Below are 20,795 nucleotides of genomic sequence, written 5' to 3' on the forward strand. Positions count from 1 at the left end.
GAGCTATTTTACACAGTGTACTTAAGGCATGCTCCACTTTAATTGATTTCACTGCTTGGCCTACATAAACTTGCCATGCATAGCAATCATACTATGGAAAGAGTCACATATGCAAGTTTGTTTTTGTGTTAACAAACAGATAAAATCTTCTCCAGAACTGAAATATGAAAGCTGAGATTACCAGCCTTTGACTGAAGCCCCACGTTACGAAAAGTTGTGTTTTACAGTACCTGCCAAGTGAATGGGATTCTGGCTAATTCCATCCACACATTGCAGAAAAAATCTGGAGAATCTGCATTTTCAAAAATGCTTGCAGCGTCTCAATTATACCAGCGGTAACACTGGCATTTCTGTATAGGCATAACCATGGCAGAACATCCACAGAGGAAAGCTCTGAGAAAACGCAATGAAAAATGCTGGGGCAAAAATGTGATGTGTTTTCACAGTGTTTTGTTTTTGGGTTTTTTTGCTGTTTTTTTGCTATATGGGGCATTAGCATTCAAGTGACACCAGCACCAGCTTTTGTAGGTGGAGTAAAACCAGAGATACAGTTAGCAAAGCTTCTAGAGGATTTGGAGAACTTGTTTTATGCTAAAAGGAAGTACAATATGTTAATAAAGTATATTACCAAAATAATCTCTCTTTATACAGTAGCAAAACAAAAAAAAAGGAGCATAGGAACCCTCTAACCCTGCACACTAGTTCGTAAGAAAAACAGGATATATACGTGTGAGTTGCAGGGATCATCATCCTGCCTGTAGTTTGCTTCTGCCAGCAACAGCACAGTACCATACCCTCACTATAAAGTTCAGTTTAAAAAAAAAAAAAAAAAACTCTCAAAACATATCTCATAAGAAAAATACAGTATGTTCTGTACATAAGTAACCTTAGTACATATGTACAGAACAAGAACCAAGCACAGTAATTGCTACATTGCCAGAACTAAGTAAGCAAATAAATATGGTAGTAAAACCAACATCTATACCAAAAAATATAGTACCAAGTGCTGTACACATGTTAAAAAAACCATTCACTCTGTGCCCGATTTAAAAAAATGCCCTGCTGTGCCCCTTATTTCCAAGCTCCGATATCAAAATGCTGCACTGTTTACCCAAATTATATAAAATGTCCCTACTGTGCTTTCTGATTAGAAAAATGCTAACACTGTGTTCCCTAACATATTGGCCCCACCATGCTCCATTAATAAATGCATGGCCCACACTGTACCCTATAAAAATATGAACCTAGAATAGAATGCTCCTACCCTGACATTGCTACATGTGGCAGAGCTCTTGAGGAACAACGCACGTGGTGTGATGACAGAGAAGGTGCTGAGTGGTGCTGGTGCAAGATGCCTTTCACCTAATAGAGCCAGCACTGATACTACATTAGGATATGTTCACACGGAGTTTTTTTGCAGGTGGATTTTGACGCGGAATCCGCCTCAAAATCCGCATGTAAAAATGGCTCCAATTGACTTCAATGGGAGCCACTCGCATAAATGGCATAATGTGGGTTTCAGCTGCAGCATGTGGATAAGATATTATCCTCAATATCTCAGGAGTTCACCTGTTGGTAAGCTTACATTGGCTAACTCACTACAATAATGTCTTTATTGTTCCTAGCCATGGTGTATGTGGCTCCAATGTCCCAGCATATTCTGATTGTTTATCAGGCCATGTGAAAGTTTTCACAGAATTTCAGTGGTAATCTTTTTCACTGATGCAATTATGTCCTCACCCTATTTTCACATGGGGTGATACATTTCATGAAAAAAACAATTCTAAGGTGTAGTATGGGGCCTGGCATTTTCTAGTTCTGTCCCTTGTTGCAGTACATAACAGTGCGGGGCATCCGAGATTTATCATACTAAAACCACAAACAATGATTTCATTACCATTCACTCACCTATTTTGTAGAACAACCGAAAAACCATATGACATGAACCAAAATGTATGTAAATTTGGCATTTTTCCACATTTCTGTCCAATGTACTTAAACATCTAAACACAGGTAGAACAGACTGCAATGAAAAGTATAGTCAATGATGAAGTGCAATGTACAATGTGTAACACTATTACAGCATATGTTAAATTAACAATTTATATATAAATTTATCTTTATTAATAATTTTATTTACTTATAGGTCGCAAGAGACAAAAACACGTGTGTATCAACCTGAGAGGATTTCTGAAGCTGTTACTACGATAGCAGATGGTGGTGGAGCACTTGTGAAAAGAGAGGTTAACCTGTTCCACCATCTCTGGTATTAGTGCCGGCATGGTCACTGCCAGGGCCATTTAATACATTAGTGGGCCCAGTGCCCCTTTCAAGGAAATCTGTCAGGGAGATTTGGGACACTAAAACACCCACATGCCCTTATGGACCAGGGGGTTTAGTGTCCCAAATCACCAAGTGATAAAGCCATCCATGCCTGCAATGAAAATAAAAAATCTTTACATTCACCCTACTGTACTTTACATTCACTGTACTCATTGCATCAGTGCAGTTCTTAACTGAAGCCATTGGAGTACAACTCGGCTTCAGTGAGCATGTTCCATGCTTTTAGCACTTGCACAGTGAAGTCAAGGTATAGGTCCTTGACTTCACTGAAGATCCATGCAGGCGCAGGTTGCACAATAGATAACTCTGCTGAGACTCAACGGACTCTAGGTAAGTATAAAGGCTATGATGGATTTAAAACAGGGCGACTTGGTCTATAAGGACCTGTGAGTGGTTTGGAGTCCCAAATCAACCTGAGAGGTTCCCTTTAAGTAGCCCCCTCAGTCCCCATCAATATATAACATACAACCCCCCCTCCAAAAAAAAACATACAGTATGTATAGTTAGAATTATATTCACCTTACCCATTGCCAAGGAGCTGCTTACAGGCTCTGGCTGTAGTGATGTCTGCCGCTTGACAAGCATCGCACCTCTCTTCTGCAGACATCATTAGCCGAAGCCTGAATAGTAGCTGCTGATAGCTCCATGCTCTGTATTCAACTCTATCTGTATCCTAAGGACTCAGATAGAGTTGAAAATGCTAACTGTCATCCAAAATGGAAGACTGTCCCACTCGATCTGGGTCGGTTGTGAGAGCCCTCATTAACATAGGGCCCAGAGGAGATGCACCATTTGCCGTGGTTAAAAAGGCCCTGGTCACTGTCTCAGAAATTCAGAGTTGGACCAGCAGATCGATGCAATGCTGCTGGTAACAGCAAGAGAGTAACATTATGTTTTCTTATTTTGTAACACCCTCGCCCCTCCAAACACACACAGATAGATACATACCATGATTTGACAAACAAACATATTGTACCGTGTTTCCCCAAAAGTATGACACCCCCTGAAAGTAAGGCATGCAGGGGTTTCTGTTGAATTGCCTAATATAAGGCATCCCCCGAAAAAAAAGGCATGGCAGGCAGTGGTGTGCGGGGTTTTGGGGGGCGGGGCTTAGCGGAGTTTTCGGGGGGCAGGGCTTAGCAAGCTCCACTTCACTGACACAGCAGCCATGCTCTGTGCTCCGTGTGCACAGCAAAGCCGGCTGCTGCTTCTGCTGTTGTAGGATGAGCTCTCCCAGCTCATCCCAGAGGCAGAGACAGCAGCTGCCATACAGAAGAGGCAGCAGCCGGCTTTCCTGTGCACACGGAGCACAGAGCCGGGCTGCTGTGTCAGTGAAGTGGAGCTTGCAAAGCTCCGCCAAGCCCCGCCCCCCGAAGCCTCGCTCACCACTTCCAGGACGAACAGCAGCACCAGCGCTGCTAGGAAGAAGGGAAAGGTAAGTATGATACCTTCCCCCCTCCCCTACACTACCTACAACCGGCAGTCATGCTGACGCTCCACTAAGGAAGTGCTGGCATGACTGCCGGTTGTAATAAGGCACCCCCCGAAAATAAGACAGGTCCTATATTTAGAGTGACAATTTAATATAAGACACTGTTTTATTTTCGGGGTGTTAGAATCATATCTTCTAACTTGTATTTTGTCATAACTCTTTCTCTAGCAAAGATATGTAGTCTTGTCTCAAAAGCAATTGGTTAGACTAATTAACATGGAGATGCTATGGGCTACCAGGAAATGGAATGCTAATGAATCCCTATCTAGCTGATTGACTTCAGAGTTGCACCTTTGTGTCAAGAGTGTGTAACTCAGGATGTTCTATAGAAACACTGGAAGTTAGATCCAAGAAGTGACAAAAGGTCTTTGATGTGTAATTATCTTCTGAGCCTTGATATACACATACTGTATACAGTGACTGTAGGGGGGTAGTTTCCTGTTGAAGTGTAATTAGTCAGCACTCCACATCCAAGTACTAAAATGTTATAAGTCCAACCTGCTTGTGTCTGTATAAATATTGCCTCTTCTGTAACAATAAATCAGAACTCACTTGATACACTATCAGTTGCGTGTGTGTGTGCGTGTGGCTTCTCCAGGCCCAATGGGTGATAGCCCCGTCTAGGCCTGTTAATTAATTATTAATTTGGAACTCTGCAACATACTTTTACGAGGACAATTTAATGTCCCCAACAGGGGAAACATGGTATGTTGTAAATGTAAGAGAGGCTACATATACAATTACCTTAGAAACAGAATACAGTGAAACATCTTTGAGATGTCTACCCAAAATTGCACTGAAAACTTCTAGTGAAAATTTGGTTAAGGAAGTAGCTGGTCTTCTTTAAGAGGTGATAATTGTAGATTTCACTGTATTTTGTTTTTTTGTCTAAAGGATAGCTTCCTTTTCAATAAAGTTAAAAAACATACCTGGTATATAAACATATTCCATACCGTTACATACACTGCCGCAAAAGTATATACAATTCTTAAATGTGAACAATGGCCCAGATTTACCATTGTAGTTAGGACTAGACACTGGTGTAAACATAGCGCATTTCTGGCACAATGTGACACATATTTGGTGTAATGTGGCGCATCTAGTTTGGGCGTAAAACGTTTTTCTACTAGACGATTCACCACAATGTAACAAAATCATGTTCTAAAATTCTGGCTCAAAGTACAAGGGGCGTTCAAGTGTTAGCAGGGTCAGTTTTAGGCAAATTGTGGCCCTGTGCAAAATTAAAAGTGGAGTCCCAAATGCTAACACACCAACAAAATATAATCACGTCAGTCAATTCAGAAGGCAGTGCAGCACTTCAATGGCATTGCTAGAGTCTTAAAAAAAAAATCAGGGGAACAAGTAAAAATTCACAAACATATATATATATACAGTACAGACCAAAAGTTTGGACACACCTTCTCATTCAAATAGTTTTCTGAATCTTCATGATTATGAAAATTGTAGATTCACACTGAAGGCATCAAAACTATGGATTAACACATGTGGAATTATATACTTAAAAAAAGTGTGACACAACTGAAAATCTGTCTTATATTCTAGATTCTTCAAAGTAGCCACCTTTTGCTTTGATTTCTGCTTTGTTCACTCTTGACATTCTCTTGATGAGCTTCAAGAGGTAGTCACCAGAAATGGTTTTCACTTCACAGGTGTGCCCTGTAAGCTTTAATAAGTGGCATTTCTTGCCTTATAAATGGGGTTGGGACCATCAGTTGTGTTGTGCAGAAATCAGGTGGATACACAGCTGATAGTCCTACTGAATAGACTGTTAGAATTTGTATTAAGGCAAGAAAAAAGCAGCTAAGTAAAGAAAAATAAGTGGCCATTATTACTTTAAGAAATGAAGGTCAGTCTGTCTGAAAAATTGGGAAAACTTTGAAAGTGTCCCCAAGTACAGTTTCAAAAACCATCAAGTGCTACAAAGAAACTGGCTCACGAGGACCGCCCCAGGACAGGAAGACCAAGAGACACCTCTGCTGCAGAGGATAAGTTCATCCGAGTCACCAGCCTCAGAAATCGCAGGTTAACAGCAGCTCAGATTAGAGACCAGGTCAATGCCACACAGAGTTCTAGCAGCAGACACATCTCTACAGCAACTGCTAAGAGGAGACTTTGTGCATCAGGCCTTCATGGTAAAATAGCTTCTAGAAAACCACTGCCAAGGACAGGCAACAAGCAGAAGAGACTTGTTTGGGCTAAAGAACACAAGGAATGGACATTAGACTAGTGGAAATCTGTGCTTTGGTCTGATGAGTCCAAATTTTAGATCTTTGCTTCTAACCACCGTGTTTTTGTGTGACGCAGAAAAGGTGAACAGATGGACTCTACATGCCTGGTTCCCACCGTGAAGCATGGAGGAGGAGGTGTGATGATGTGAGGGTGCTTTGCTGGTGACACTGTTGGGGATTTATTCAAAATTGAAGGCATACTGAACCAGCATGGCTACCACAGCATCTTGCAGCAGCATGCTATTCCATCCGGTTTGCGTTTAGTTGGACCATCATTTATTTTTCAACAGGACAATGACTCCAAACACCCCTCCAGGCTGTGTAAGGGCTATTTGACCAAGAAGGAGAGTGATGGCGTACTACGCCAGATGACCTGGCCTCCACAGTCACCAGACCTGAACCCAATCGAGATGGTTTGGGGTGAGCTAGACCGAAGAGTGAAGGCAAAAGGGCCAACAAGTGCTAAGCATCTGTGGGAACTCCTTCAAGACTGTTGGAAGACCATTTCAGGTGACTACCTCTTGAAGATCATCAAGAGAATGCCAAGAGTGTGCAAAACAGTAATCAAAGCAAAAGGTGGCTACTTTGAAGAATCTAGAATATAAGACATTTTTTCAGTTGTTTCACACTTTTTTGTTAAGTATATAATTCCGCATGTGTTACTTCATAGTTTTGCTGCCTTCAGTGTGAATCTACAATTTTCATAGTCATGAAAATACAGAACACTCTTTGAATAAGAAGATGTGTCCAAACTTTTGATCTATACTGTATATAAATATATATATATATATCTCTGTACATATATATATATATATATATGAGATAATACCAATAATACAGCAAGTATAGGTACTGTAGCACTGCCCCATAGATTTCAATGAGACAGCGCTACAATAACTACACTCAAGTGAGTAGTGCACAAGTGTGCAACACGGTTTGCAGTATGTATACAATACTGTGAACCACATTGTGTTGGTACCGGTGATCTGTGGGGGTCCCAGGTACCCTAAACATAGGCCATCAATGTTAGAAACCATATCACCCTTTTAATAATAATAATACACCCTTATAAATAATAGTTCCTGCTTATCAATAACATAAATACCCTTTTATAAATAGTCCATGCTTATCAATAATAATTAGAAATGAGAGCAGCCTTTATTGGGCCATGTCACTGAGATTCTGTCTTCCTAATTACATCAGGGAAGACAGGCTTGCACATTCCAGTGAGTGCCCTCTATTGGTTTGCAACACTGAGGCACCTGACTTCCTAATTACATCATGGGAGACAGATTTACATATTCTTCCCATGGTCCCTTGCAAAGTGGAATGCTAAAGGCTTAATAAGTCTCCACACACCTATATGGTGGTTTCTCCCCAAGGAGTGACGATATCCCCTTAGCTGCACCCATGTAATTGTATTCTGTTATTAAATGCCCTTTTTCATTATAATAGTTCGAAACTGAAAATCCATATGAACACTCTTACTTACCTTTATTGAGAATTTAAAATTTAGTTCCAAAGGAACATGCCCCTGACCTTGCTCATGAATGCAGGCTTGATGGTAGCTCTGGAAAAAGAGAGATGAAAAGCAGATGCAGGCATATGCTGATCTGGAAGTATTCACTGCTCTCAAGGCAAGCTAAAAAGAAAATGAAAGTCAGCAGTGTTTCCAACCCATTTTTAGCAAAATCAATGAATAATCAACAATGTAATATCGTTATTAGATTCACTCATCATATTTTATTTATGTATTTGAAGTAACCATAATAAGTCCCAAAGAGAACAAAAACATTAGGTTAAAAAAATAAAAATGTTAGACACAACATTTAAGCCTATTAATTATTTACAGTGATACCCAACTGGTACAGCTATATGGCACAGCTGCCCTCTACAGGACAATGAAAAAGCTAGAGCGCTTCTGATTATAAATACTAGAAGAGATACTTCTGTCTTCTCTCTGAATAAGATGCTATGGTCTCTTTCCCATTTCCAAATTTTGTTTAATGTGAGATGATCCTTGTAAAGACAGATACTTCTCCTTGGAACTCTTACTTTATTTAAGCAGAAAATCTTGCAAACAGCGTGCCAAACTAACCTGACTTTGGCAAGTCCTTAATAATTTCAACCACTAAGCTTCCCAACAGAGCATATGTTTAGAGACACTTCTACCACCTGAATGTTTCCCAGAAGAACCAGTGTTCCCAATGAATGTTTAGAACTAAAGTTCTCTAGTAAGCATGTGATGCTACTGTCATTGACAGATGTGGTGTTAACAGAAGGTAAACAGAGTAAGAATGGGCTGGTATCTGAACAATCCTATCTAAATCGGTTCAACAGCTCTGGAACAGAATTCAATTTTTTTAACTACATCTCACTAGCGACATGAGAACTGGTCCTAAGAACTGTTGGAACTTACAGTCTTTCAGTTCTCCACAGTAACTGGCTGTTTAGACACTCTTTGCATCCTTTGATCTTTCTCTGTTGATCTTCAAAATCTCACCCTGTTGACTACCAATCTTATAGCACAAACTCTACTTTTCTGGCTTTTCTTTGCTGAATTTGGTTGTGCTGTAGAGAAGCCAGGCGGCTACACTTGCCTCATACTGTTTCACTAACTTTGCATCACTTAGCCTTGACATCTTTCCCTGGCATTCTCCGTGCACTTCTTTTTACACACTGGCCACACAACCTCTTATAGGCTTTGCCCTCCTCAAGCTCCCTGTTTTTTGTTCCCTTCTTTTGTGTCCCTTCAGGTTACAGTTGTATCACGTGTATGTTAAGACATATGCATCTGTGTTTGGACTTTTTTACCTGCTGGTGGTCTGAGTTTGCTACATAGGTGTTTTTGTCTAGGGTCAAACTTGTTTGAAGCTAAATAAAAGATTTGCTAGCTGCATACAACTGTTTAAGAAACACATTTAACCCCTAAATCAGTCCAGGCTGAGTGTTATGTTTAGGCCTTTGGCCCTAACTATAAACAACTTAGCATCAACACCAAATAATGCCATGCATGGGAAGTAGTCAGGGGACCCTGGAAGTAAGGAAATAGGACAAAGGTGCATTCACACTGAGTATACGCTGATTGATTCTGAATGTTAAAACACGTTCAGAATCAGCGCGTACAAAGCAGATGCCATTCATTTCAATGGGAGACGGCATACGTGCACTCCCCATTGAAGTGAATGGGCTGCTTTTTTCCCTATTGGTTTCAATGTGATACGCGCGTATGATTGTTGTTTGGTTTCCGGGTCGTAAGCATAGCACCAAGACTCATCTCCCGTAATAATTTTAGAAAAAAATTCTGGGTCGGTTTCGGCATGTTCTTTCATGGCACGGCATGTTTCAATGCGACGCTCTTTCTGTTGATCAGTCAAGAGCCGCGGCACAAACTTTGCAGCGACCCCTGACATGCCCAAATCCTCCGATAAAATGCGCTGAATTGAGCTCCAACTCACTCCAGACAACTCTTCGAGTTTTTCAATGGTTCGTCGTCGATCTTCACGCACAAGCTCGTTGATTTTTTTGACACTTTCCTCCGTTCGGGAAGTTGATGGACGTCCAGAACGCGGTTGATCATCAATTGACATTTCACCATTTTTAAAGCGGGTGAACCACGAGTAAACTTGAGCTTGACACATAGCGTCATCCTTGTAAGCGGTCTTCAACATTTGAACGGTTTCCGATGCTTTTTTCCCGAGCAGAAAGCAAAACTTCACAGCCGCGCGCTGCTCATAAAACTTCTCCATGAAGAAAAACGACGGCTGGACAACAGCTCTTGCAAGAAAATTCTCTGTGGGTAGACGAAACCTTCTGTATCAACGCCGCTTGGCACATTGACTGAGAAGGCGAGGTTGAACAAATAACTAGATGCAGAATCGTGTACTACGAAAACTGCGTGCGCAGCAGCCTCATTCTGGAAACTTTTGGGTCCCCCCTCGTATGACTTTGTTTTATACAGAAGAAATTGCATTACATTACTGTGTCATTTACAATTTATTCGGGCAAAGATATAAAAAACAATGTCATTCAGATATATATATTTGCTATATCCAGTGGCATAACTACTGGGGTAGCAGGGGTAGCGGCTGCCAAAGGGCCTGGGACATTAGGGGCCCAGCGACAGCTGCTACCGCTGCGTTTAAAAAAAAAAAAAAAAAAGGCCGTTACCAGCTGGTATGTGACGCCGCGGGCCCCACAAACACTCTCATTATACTCGGGGGTCTTTTCAGACCCCTGAGTATAATGATTGTAGGCCCGGGAGAGGTAAGGGAACATAAAAAACAGTGTTACTTACCTCTCCAGGCAGGATTCAGCCTGGTTGTGTGACGTATCTGATGTCACATGACTGGGTCCCGGGTCATGTGATGTCCTGATATCATTGAAGTTGGCCGACACCACCGAGGACTGCAGTGGAGCCGGTTATAAGTAAGTGACAGTATTTTTTATGTTTGTATCCCCCCCCCTCCGTCCCCAATTATTGTACTCTGGGTGTCCACAGTGGGGCATAATACTGTGTACTGGGGCCACTATGGAGTATAATACTGTGTGTAGGGGCCACTATGGGGCATAATACTGTGTGAGGGGCCACTTTGGGCCATAATAGAGCGCGCAAGAATGCGGGGGGGGGGGGGGGTTGTTCGGTCAAGGTCTTCGGCGTCCGTGTTGGTCGGGGGGGGGGGAGCTATGGCAAAAGTTTGCCACTGGGCCCCGCCATTCTTAGTTACGCCACTGGCTATATCGTTAAGGTTTTACACTAAATAAACTGTAAAATTAATTCTTTAGGTTAATGACACCACTTATTGCTGCAAGGAAACAGCAAAATTACTTATCTGAGCGATCTGCTGTTTCATCTCTGACCGCCTGCAGATATTCCACGGAGTATGCCTAGACTGATACTTTCTATCTCTAATTTACATGAGTTAACCGCAGGACATGAACTGTCATGAACTGCGAACTGTCTGAAGTTTTCTGAAATGATAGTTATCCTTAAAAAAAAAGTCTGTAAAACTTACCCCTTTTTCTAATGGCTCAAACCACAGCTCATCACCAATTCGTGAAAGAGAGTGAAGCGCTTTCCCAAACACTATCATAAGAGAGACAAAAATGCAGGTTGGTAATATTGTAGTTAATAAACATATTACAGAAGAGACCTTCCCCTAAGCTTAACACTTTAAAGGTTATTTTTTTCTAGGGCATATATATTAATGATGACCTTTCCCTGGGTAGGGGGTCTAACACCCATGGACCCTCGCCAATCAGTTGTTTGAAGAGACCACCACACTCACTAGCACTGCAGCCTCTTTCCTTAGCTGATGACATCATGTTCATTGGTTCCATGGCACACCAGCAATTCACTCCCATTCAAAGGAACGGGTCTGAACTGTGATACTTAAGCAGAGCCCCTACAATATGCACGCCACTCTACTTGGCATTCAGTAAAGAGGCTGCAGCACTCAATCGAATGCTGTTCCTGTTCCTTCTTCAACCAGCTGATCTGTGGGGGGTCCCAGGTGTCTAAGGATATAATCAGTATATGTGCCCCAGAAAACCAGTAAGCATTATATATTTGGTTTGCTAAAGTTAGTTTAACCCCTTCCCGACATCTGCCGTAATAGTACTGCGCATGCCGGGTGTGTAACTATGGCGACCGCCTGGGAGCCGGGCGGCCGCCATAGCCACCGGGTGTCTACTGCTTTAAGCAGTAGACAACCGGCTGTAATGCCTCCGATCGGTGCCCGGACCGATCGGAGGCATTAACCCGGCGGCGCCCAGCATGCTCCAGGGCCGACGTCACGTTGGCATGACAGCCGGGAACCTTTACAAGGCTACCAGGCTTGTCTGCAAGCTCTTTGTTTTGCAGGCTGGTCTATGCAGCCTGCAAAAGAAAGGATAATTTTTTGCAGTGCATTGCAATGCATTAGCATTGTAATGCATTGCATTAGTGATCAGACCCCCTGGGGTTCCACACCCCTAGGGGGTCTAATAAATGCAAAAAAAAAAAAAAATTATATATATATATATATATATATATATATATATATATAAGTATTAAAAATTCAAATCACCCCCCTTTCCCTAGAACACATATAAAAGTAGTTAAATACTGTGAAACATATACATGTTAGGTATCCCCGCGTCCGAAATCGCCCACTCTACAAGTCTATAAAAATATTTTTCCTGTTCGGTAAACGCCGTAGCGGGAGATAGTCAAAAGTGCCAAACTGCTGTTTTTTCACTGTTATGATTCTGATAAAAATTTGAATAAAAAGTGATCAAAGCAATAACATTTCCCGAAAATGGTAGAACTAAAAAGTACACCCCGCCCCGCAAAAAAAAGACGCCCTATGCATCCCTGTATACTGACGTATAAAAAAGTTACGGCTGTTGGAATATGGCGACTTTAAGAAAAAAAATTTTTAACACAGTTTTTTTTTTTTTTTTTTTTTTTTAAGGGGTCAAAATGTAAATAAAACCATATAAATTTGGTATCCCTGGAACCGTACCGAAACACAGAATACAGGGGACATGTCATTTTGGCTGCACAGTGAATGCCGTAAAACCAAAGCCCGTAAGAAAGTCGCAGAAATGCATTTTTTTCTTCAAATCCACCCCATTCTGAATTTTTTTCCTGCTTCCCAGTACATTATACAGAATAATTAATGGTGGCATCATGAAGAAAAATTTGTTCCGCAAAAATTAAGACCTCATATGGCTCTGAGAGTGGAGAAATAAAAAAAAGTTATGGGGTTTAGAAGGAGGGGAATCAAAAACGAAAAACGAAAATCAAAAAATGCCATCGGCGGGAAAGGGTTAAGGGAATTGCAGTAGAAGCAGCAATTCCCCAGTAGCTGCTGGAGAAGACTGGGGGGAGGGGCACAATAGACAGTGAGCCCTAAGCTGAACCCACCACTGCCCCTACCTGCTTGCCGGTCCTATCCTAAGTAATAGGTGGCAACTGGTCAATGGGTCCTTCCTATATTAGTGACAACACAGAACGAAGACAAGACAAACAACAACAAAGAGAGGTCAGCTAGCCGAGGGTCCAGTAACAGTCGAGCAACACAGTACAGAATCAAAATCCAAAAGAATGGTCAATAGGGTAAGCCAGAGGTCAGTAATACAATAGCAGCAGACAGAGGAGCTAGGAGGGTGTTAGAATTGTGCAGTACCTGCGGGTGTGGTTGACTGTTTGACCGGCATAGGTGCGTGGTCAGCTGGGCTATTTGCTTGTGACCGCCCCCTTGCCTATATAAGGGGGCTGGTCTGGTGCCTGGCGCTCCAAGATTGAATCTGAAAACCCAAATGATGTGTGTGTGCATGAGTTCCAGCCTGAACGAAATATTAGTTGGCCTAGTTAGCATATACTCCCTGAGATAGCAATGCCACTGGTAGTTGGGCAGCATGCTGCCTTGTGTGTGTTGTTAGATATCTCAGTAGGCTTTAGCCAGTGAAACTCTCAGGGCTCGTTCACATCTGCGTTCTGCTCTCTGTACTGCAGGTTTCCGTTTCCTGCATAAAACAGAGCAGGAGACGGAAACCTGCAGGACTCTTTCTCACCCGTTCATTTGAATGGGTGAGAAAGATGTCCGGCCGTGAGCGGCGGTGAGCGTTTTGCGCTCTCCGCCGCGAAACCGGGTTTTTTAATCCAGACACAGAGTCGGACATGCAGTACTCTGTGTCCGGATTAAAAAATCCGGTTTCGCGGCGGAGAGCATAAAACGCTCACCGCCGCTCACAGCCGGACCTGGTCTGTGCTTTCCGTCTTCTGGCATGCAGAAGACGGAAAGCACAGAACGGAGAGTAGAACGCAGGTGTGAACCTAGCGATAAGGACATTTATTATATATCCTTATCTCTACTCTGTATACAATTGCTACTTTTAATCCCCTTATCTGTCCTCTAGGGGACCACAGCGTTTGCTATCAGCATAAAAAGGTGTCAGTATACAATCAGTATGTGTATCAGTCCGTTTTTTAGTCTCAAACTGAATTCAAACGGACTGATGGCATACTGATGTGTGAACATACCCTAAGACTGTCTAGCCAGAGACCGACTAAACCCAGTGTGCTTTAGTTCCACCCATCCCACAATGCAGCTTAAATGCCAAACCAACCCAGTGTGAATACTGACTGACGCTAGGTTCACACCTGCGTTCTACTCTCCGTTCTGTGGTTTCCGTCTTCTGCATGCCAGAAGACGGAAAGCACAGACTGGGTCCGGCCGTGAGCGGCGTTGAGCGTTTTATGCTCTCCGCCGCGAAACCGGATTTTTTAATCTGGACACAGAGTACTGCATGTCCGACTCTGTGTCTGGATTAAAAAACCCGGTTTCGCAGCGGAGAACGCAAAACGCTTACCACCGCTCACAGCCGGACAGCTTTCTCACCCATTCAAATGAATGGGTGAGAGACTCCTGCAGGTTTCCGTCTCCTGCTCTGTTTTATGCAGGAAACGGAAACCTGCAGTACGGAGAGCAGAATGCAGATGTGAACGAGCCCTATCTCATATAATAAATGTCCTTATCTCTACTTTGTTTACAATTTTCTACTTTTTATCCCCTGACGCTAGGTTCACACCTGCGTTCAGCTGTCCGTTCTGTGGTTTCCGTCTTCTGCATGCCAGACCGGGTCCGGCCGTGAGCGTTTTATGCTCTCCGCCGCGAAACCGATTTTTTAAATCCGGACACAGAGTACTGCATGTCCGACTCTGTGTCCGGATTATAAAACCTGGTTGCGCGGCGGAGAGCATAAAACGCTCACCGCCACTCACGGCCGGACATCTTTCTCACCCATTCAAGTGAATGGGTGAGAAAGACTCCTGCAGGTTTCCGTCTCCTGCTCTGTTTTATGCAGGAAACGGAAACCTGAAGTACGGAGTGCCGGGCGCAGATGTGAACGAGCCCTTATCTGTCCTCTAGGGGACGGACAGCGTTTGATAACAATATAAAAAGGTGTCAGTATACAATCAGTATGTTCATCAGTCCGTTTTTAGTCTCAAACTGAATTCAAACGGACGGATGGCATACGGATGTGTGAACCAAGCCTTAGTTGTTGTAGTGGCTGCTCTGATCTGCACAGGTGGCTCTGAGATTTTAACAAGAGCACACCCAGTTACTTTTGTTTAGCTGGTAGTGACACTAACTGCCAGCCTGTATTCACACTTGGGTTCATATGGATGTCACTTTTAGGCTAAGGCCCCACGTAAGGGAAATGCACCAATAAATCCCTGCAGAAAAAACGTGAAGGAAATGCATGGTGTTATTTTCCACAGCATTTTGCATTGCGTTTTCGCAGAGTTTTTCTCTGCAGACTTTCTGCTCTTATTATACTTATGTGGAAAACTCTATCGTTTCTGAATTTAATTACACTATACCTATAGGGAAACCGCCGGCATTTCAATAGATATAATTGACATGCTGCAATTTCCAAAAATGCTATGGTTTTGGAAATCACAGCATATCCGCTGCAGGTATTTTTCTGCAATGACTGTTAAACGCAGCTGTTTTTGCTGCACCTTGTATGCTGTGACCAAACCGTGGCGTTCATGCCACATGGGGCCCCGGCCTAAATTGGTTTTACTACCTACTATAACTTCTACAGCCTATCCTATTAATATTATAAATGTGAAATGTTTGTGAGTTTGTGACTTTGGATGTTCGGTGGTCAATCACGCAAAAACCGCTCCACCGATTTGGCTGAATTTTTCCACAAACATAGTCACTACACTCGATTGCGCAATAGGCTACTTTTTGTCACAATAGCGCACATACATTTTTCCCAGGACCCCCACAAAATCCAAACTCACATCACTATCTCTGCAATCTCACACACTTTGGACCCCGATTTGGCTGAAATTTTCCACAAACATAGTCCCTACACTCAATTGCGCAATAGGCTACTTTTCGTCACAATAGCGCACATACGTTTTTCCCAGGACCCCCACAAAACCCAAACTCACATCACTATCTCTGCAATCTCACACACTTTGGACCATAGCAAGCCACAAAATTCATATTACCCCCTACAGCAGAGGTCAGCAACCCCTGGCACACGTGCCAAGAGTGGCACTCCTGCCATATTTCACTGGCACGCCAGCAGCACAGGACCTGCAAGAGTTAAATGAAGTCCGAGTCTCTTCAGTGCTGTGCTATAGCTAAGGCATAAGGACACTCCCCTTTATGAGGGGTGCAGGAAACCCAGGGGGTGGAGCTTAATCGCTCAAGTCTCTGCCTGCTATAGTGATAGCTCCTGCCGAAGCTGCTAGCAAACTGAAAGTAAGAAACACACAGCTCCCTTCCTTTACTTCCTATTCTCATTAATGTCAGACATTTGGGGTTATTAGTTTAGTGTTAGTAACTCCATGTGCCTCACATTAATAGGAATAAACCCCATCATGTCCCTCATACTAACCCCTGTGTGCCTCACTCTCTCACATATCAGTAACTAGAGATGAGCGAGTACTGTTGGGATCAGCTGATCCAAACAGCACGCTCCATAGAAATGAATGGATGCACCTGGTACTTCCGCTTGGATGTAGCTGGCGCGCTTAACCCCCCGTGTGCCGGCTACGTCCATTCATTTCTATGCGAGCGTGCTGTTCGGATCGGCTGATCCCAACAGTACTCACTCATCTCTATCAGTAACTCTTAAACAGGGGTTAATGTGAAGGACATGATGGGGTTAATTGCTATTAATAAGAGGAGCATGGAGTTACTAAACTGTCATGGACAGGGCCAGACTTTATGTTGCTTGCTCAAGAGTATCCTGTGCCCAAAACTTACATGTACTGGCGCAAAATAACAACTCATACAATGTCGTATATCGAAGTATATTAACCTGAAATACCTCTGTCCCAAAGACACTATGTACAGTTTATACCAACACCGTAGCGGCTGAAATACAAATTACATTCAACACAAAAGTCTCATGTGCTCTCAGAATTACAGCAAAAACAATTAACACAGTTACATTTCGTATCCCATCCCTTATACACAGTACGAAAACCTTACCCGCGCCTGTATATACCCACTGCTACAATCACCGCAGACGAAGTCGTGGGTACCAGCTAGTAATTTATAAACAGGAAATTTTGAATTGAGACTAATTCTGCTCAAACTGAGAAATTAAAATATAAAAATAATATACAACATAACAGATATTTATTTGTTTTACTTATTTTCACTCTATGTGAATAGTGTACCAATTTGTATGGTAGATGGAGCTCTTGCCCCAGTAATCACTGGGATATACTATGATACAAACAAAACCAGTGCGTCTCTGGGGAACTTTAGCAGGAGTGAAGCTAAAATAATCTTTTATTGATGCCAGTTAGGTGGCGTTCACACTACCGTCTGTGTCTGACAGGTAGTGTCCGCTCCTAGTGTCCGTTCAAAATCTCGCACAGACATTAGGAGCGGACACTAGCTGTGTCCGTGACACCTGTCATTTATTTAAATGGTGATCGGGTGTGTTCTTTTGCACTCCGTGCCCTTCCTTCACTGTCCGCTTGTAAAGATGTCCGACTTTTCAAGCGGACAGAAAAACCCGACATGTAACAGTCCGTGGAGTCTCATACAGAGTAGAAATAAGGACATATAATAAATGTCCTTTTATCCCCTTATCTGTCCTCTAGGGGAGATAGCGTTTGCTATCAGCATAAAAAGGTGTCAGTATACAATCAGTATGTACATCAGTCCGTTTTTAGTCTCAAACTGAATTCAAACGGACGGATGGCATACTGATGTGTGAACCAAGCCTTAGTTGTTGTAGTGGCTGCTCTGATCTGCACAGGTGGCTCTGTGATTTTAACAAGAGCACACCCAGTTACTTTTGTTTAGCTGGCAGTGACACTAACTGCCAGCCTGTATTCACACTTGGGTATTTAGCAGTCAGAGTCCAGAGGGCTCCGCAGGATATTATTTTTTTACTTTTTGTTAATATATCCTGCTGATTGTAACACAGGGACAAGGTCTAAGGCTTGGTTCACACATCAGTATGCCACCCGTCTGTTTGAATTCAGTTTGACACTAAAACCGGACTGATGCACATACTGATTGCATACTGACACCTTTTTATGCTGATAGCAAACGCTGTCTGTCCCCTAGAGGACAGATAAGAGTATTAAAAGTAGCAATTGTAAACAGAGTAGAGATAAGCACATTTATTATATGAGGTAAGGATATTTATTATATGAGGCAAGGACATTTATTATACATCCTTATCTGTACTCTGTTTACAATTGCTACTTTTAATCCCCTTATCTGTCCTCTGGCATTTACTATCAGCATAAAAAGGTGTCAGTATACAATCAGTATGTGCATCAGTCCGTTTTAAAGTCTCAAACTGACGGATGGCATACTGATGTGTGAACCAAGCCTAAGGACAGAGTCTCAATAGCCGGTGAGTCTGTGTGGGCGGACGGCATGTATATAGAAAGCCCAGGACCAGCCCTAGGCTTGATTGGAAGACAATCTGTAAATCACACAGGCAAGGCCAGAATTAACCATTTCATGAACAGAGGAAAACAAGGTGCAGGAGATGAGTATGGTGGAAATTCAATTACTGAGATACAGCAGTCTTCACACAGTGCAACGAAAAACACTAAGCAATGAATCAAACAGAACACGCCTCCTGCGCCGCAGTGTGCGAGCAGAGGGTGGCACAGAGACCTGAACAGGCAGAGATGTTACCGTAGGGGGATTTTCTCATACTTCATGTAGGTTAAATCAACTTAAGGTACCACAGCAGGAGAATGTATACATAAGTATTCCTTACAATATACAAGAGGTTTTATTAAAGTGGTTTTACAGGTTAAAAATATTGATGATCTATCATTAGAGGCAAAAATGGGACAGCACTATTCTCTGTGTAGTGATTGAACCAAGTCTGCAGTTTAGCTCCCAGTCAAGTGAATGGGAGGTGAACTGCAGTAACCTGATTTGGCCACTACACAGTCAATGGAGCTCTTACTGTAGAGCTGTTCTGGGTCCTCTCTTGGTGGCTCATATAGCTGTGTACACAGTGATTGTTAAGGCAGGGATGATAATCAACCATTCCTGTTTTTCCTGTAGCAGGTCTAGAAACAGCCGGCACCCTGCTTCATAGAATTGTGCAACTGCTTAACACTGCAGTTTTAAGAGTGGACCACCCAGATGTAAATAGTCAATGGGCAGTCCCAAAGTAGTTAAAGGGAGTTTGTCAACACAAAACTGAGATATAGACTAATCACAGTATCTTGCAGGACTGTCAGCACAGTTTACAATGGTGTATTTCTTATTCGGGATCAGTGCGCCACTCTTGTAAAAATCATTATTTTATCACTATGCAAATAAGCAGAAAAGAGCTTTAGGGGGTTTGTCTTTCCAACAATGCGCTTCACTATCAGCTGCTGCTAACGACTACTCAGATCCACCATGTTTATGTGCGATGACAATAATGCCCCCATCTGAAGCCAGCTTCAGCCACCCGGCACAGTCACTATTAGGGGGCGTTCACACTACCGTCGGTGTCCGACAGGTAGTGTCCGCTCAAAATCTGTCACGGACATTAGGAGCGGACACTAGCTGTGTCCGTGGCACCTGTCATTCATCTCAATGGGCATCGGGTGCGTTGTTTTGCACTCCGTGCCCGTCCTTTCCTGTCCGCAAGTGAAGATGTCCGACTTCTCAAGCGGACAGAGGAACCCTGCATGCAAGCGAACTACCCTTTCTTCAGCCGGATTCTGCGGCAGTATCAGCCGCAGCGTCCGCCTCACCGCAGCAACTTCCGGAGTCAGCCCATTCATTTGAGCCTACTCCGGAGGGGGAACCCGTGACCGTCGGAAGCCGCGACAGACGTATTTTGGCCCGAGAGTGACGCAGCTCCCCGTGTCACTCTCGGTGCCAAAATCCGCCTTTCCACTCCCCATGTGAACGGGGCTTAGAATGCCAACCAACCCAACAACTATAGACTTGACAGTGTTCAACATAATTTATCACTATTCTTGTGTATTTCAGAAATACATCCCATAGTGTATTATAATTTTGCTCTCGCTGTGGGTCATATTCATTCATTTATTCTCAGGCTCCATCTTATGTACTTGGTGCCCTACTTGGAAAATTATTTGAGACAGATGTTTCATCCTCAGAGTAGCCATCTACAATGTATGGTGACTTTAGAGAAAATGTGACTTGTGCAAGATTACAGAAACAAAGCAGCTTTCTTTCAAAAACAGCGCCCCAGCTGTCCACAGGTTGCTTGTAGTATTGCAGCTCCACTTTATTGACAGACCAGACGTTTCCTCATGTGCCACAGTTGATCTGATGCTGCAGACTCCCCCAGCTGACCAAACTGCCCATTTGCTTGACACTTTGTGGCCCCATCTATCACCTCATCACTTGTCATGGAGAAGTTCCATGTTACTGGACAGATTTCTATTGCTCTGTATTATGAAGTAAATTATTGCTGTATTTTTACTCAGTGTGCTATCACACTTAATAGAATGACAATGACAGCAGCTACCTTTCAAATGGCCGCCAGGTATAACACACTTCATGGTTAGTGGCTGTTTCTGAGGTAAACCGTTCACTATTAAACAATCCTGGCAAAATGACCCGTGTCAAAAATGTAAAAGGCGGGAATAAGTCACATGACACAAGTCAGGTTAGGATGTAATTCACGTCTCTCTAGTCCGTGTACACTCAGCAGTTCTGCCCAAAGTTGTGCAATTTTGA

The 20,795-nt window shown here is 42.9% G+C and overlaps 1 protein-coding gene across 1 annotated transcript in view; it reads right to left on the minus strand.

The window, feature by feature from the left end:
- The window catches only part of RAD9B (RAD9 checkpoint clamp component B), a 41,188-nt gene extending 20,571 nt beyond the window's left edge, over window positions 1–20,617 (minus strand). The window contains exons 1-4 of the mRNA XM_075271913.1: window positions 20,584–20,617; window positions 11,100–11,170; window positions 7,577–7,726; window positions 1,909–2,023 (exon numbers count right to left, since the gene is read on the minus strand). Coding sequence (XP_075128014.1) covers window positions 1,909–2,023; window positions 7,577–7,726; window positions 11,100–11,170; window positions 20,584–20,617 — 370 coding nt within the window. The remainder of the gene's footprint in view (window positions 1–1,908; window positions 2,024–7,576; window positions 7,727–11,099; window positions 11,171–20,583) is intronic.
- Window positions 20,618–20,795: the final 178 nt, after the last annotated feature.

The sequence above is a fragment of the Leptodactylus fuscus genome, chromosome 1, assembly GCF_031893055.1.
Source record: "Leptodactylus fuscus isolate aLepFus1 chromosome 1, aLepFus1.hap2, whole genome shotgun sequence".
NCBI lineage: Eukaryota > Metazoa > Chordata > Amphibia > Anura > Leptodactylidae > Leptodactylus > Leptodactylus fuscus.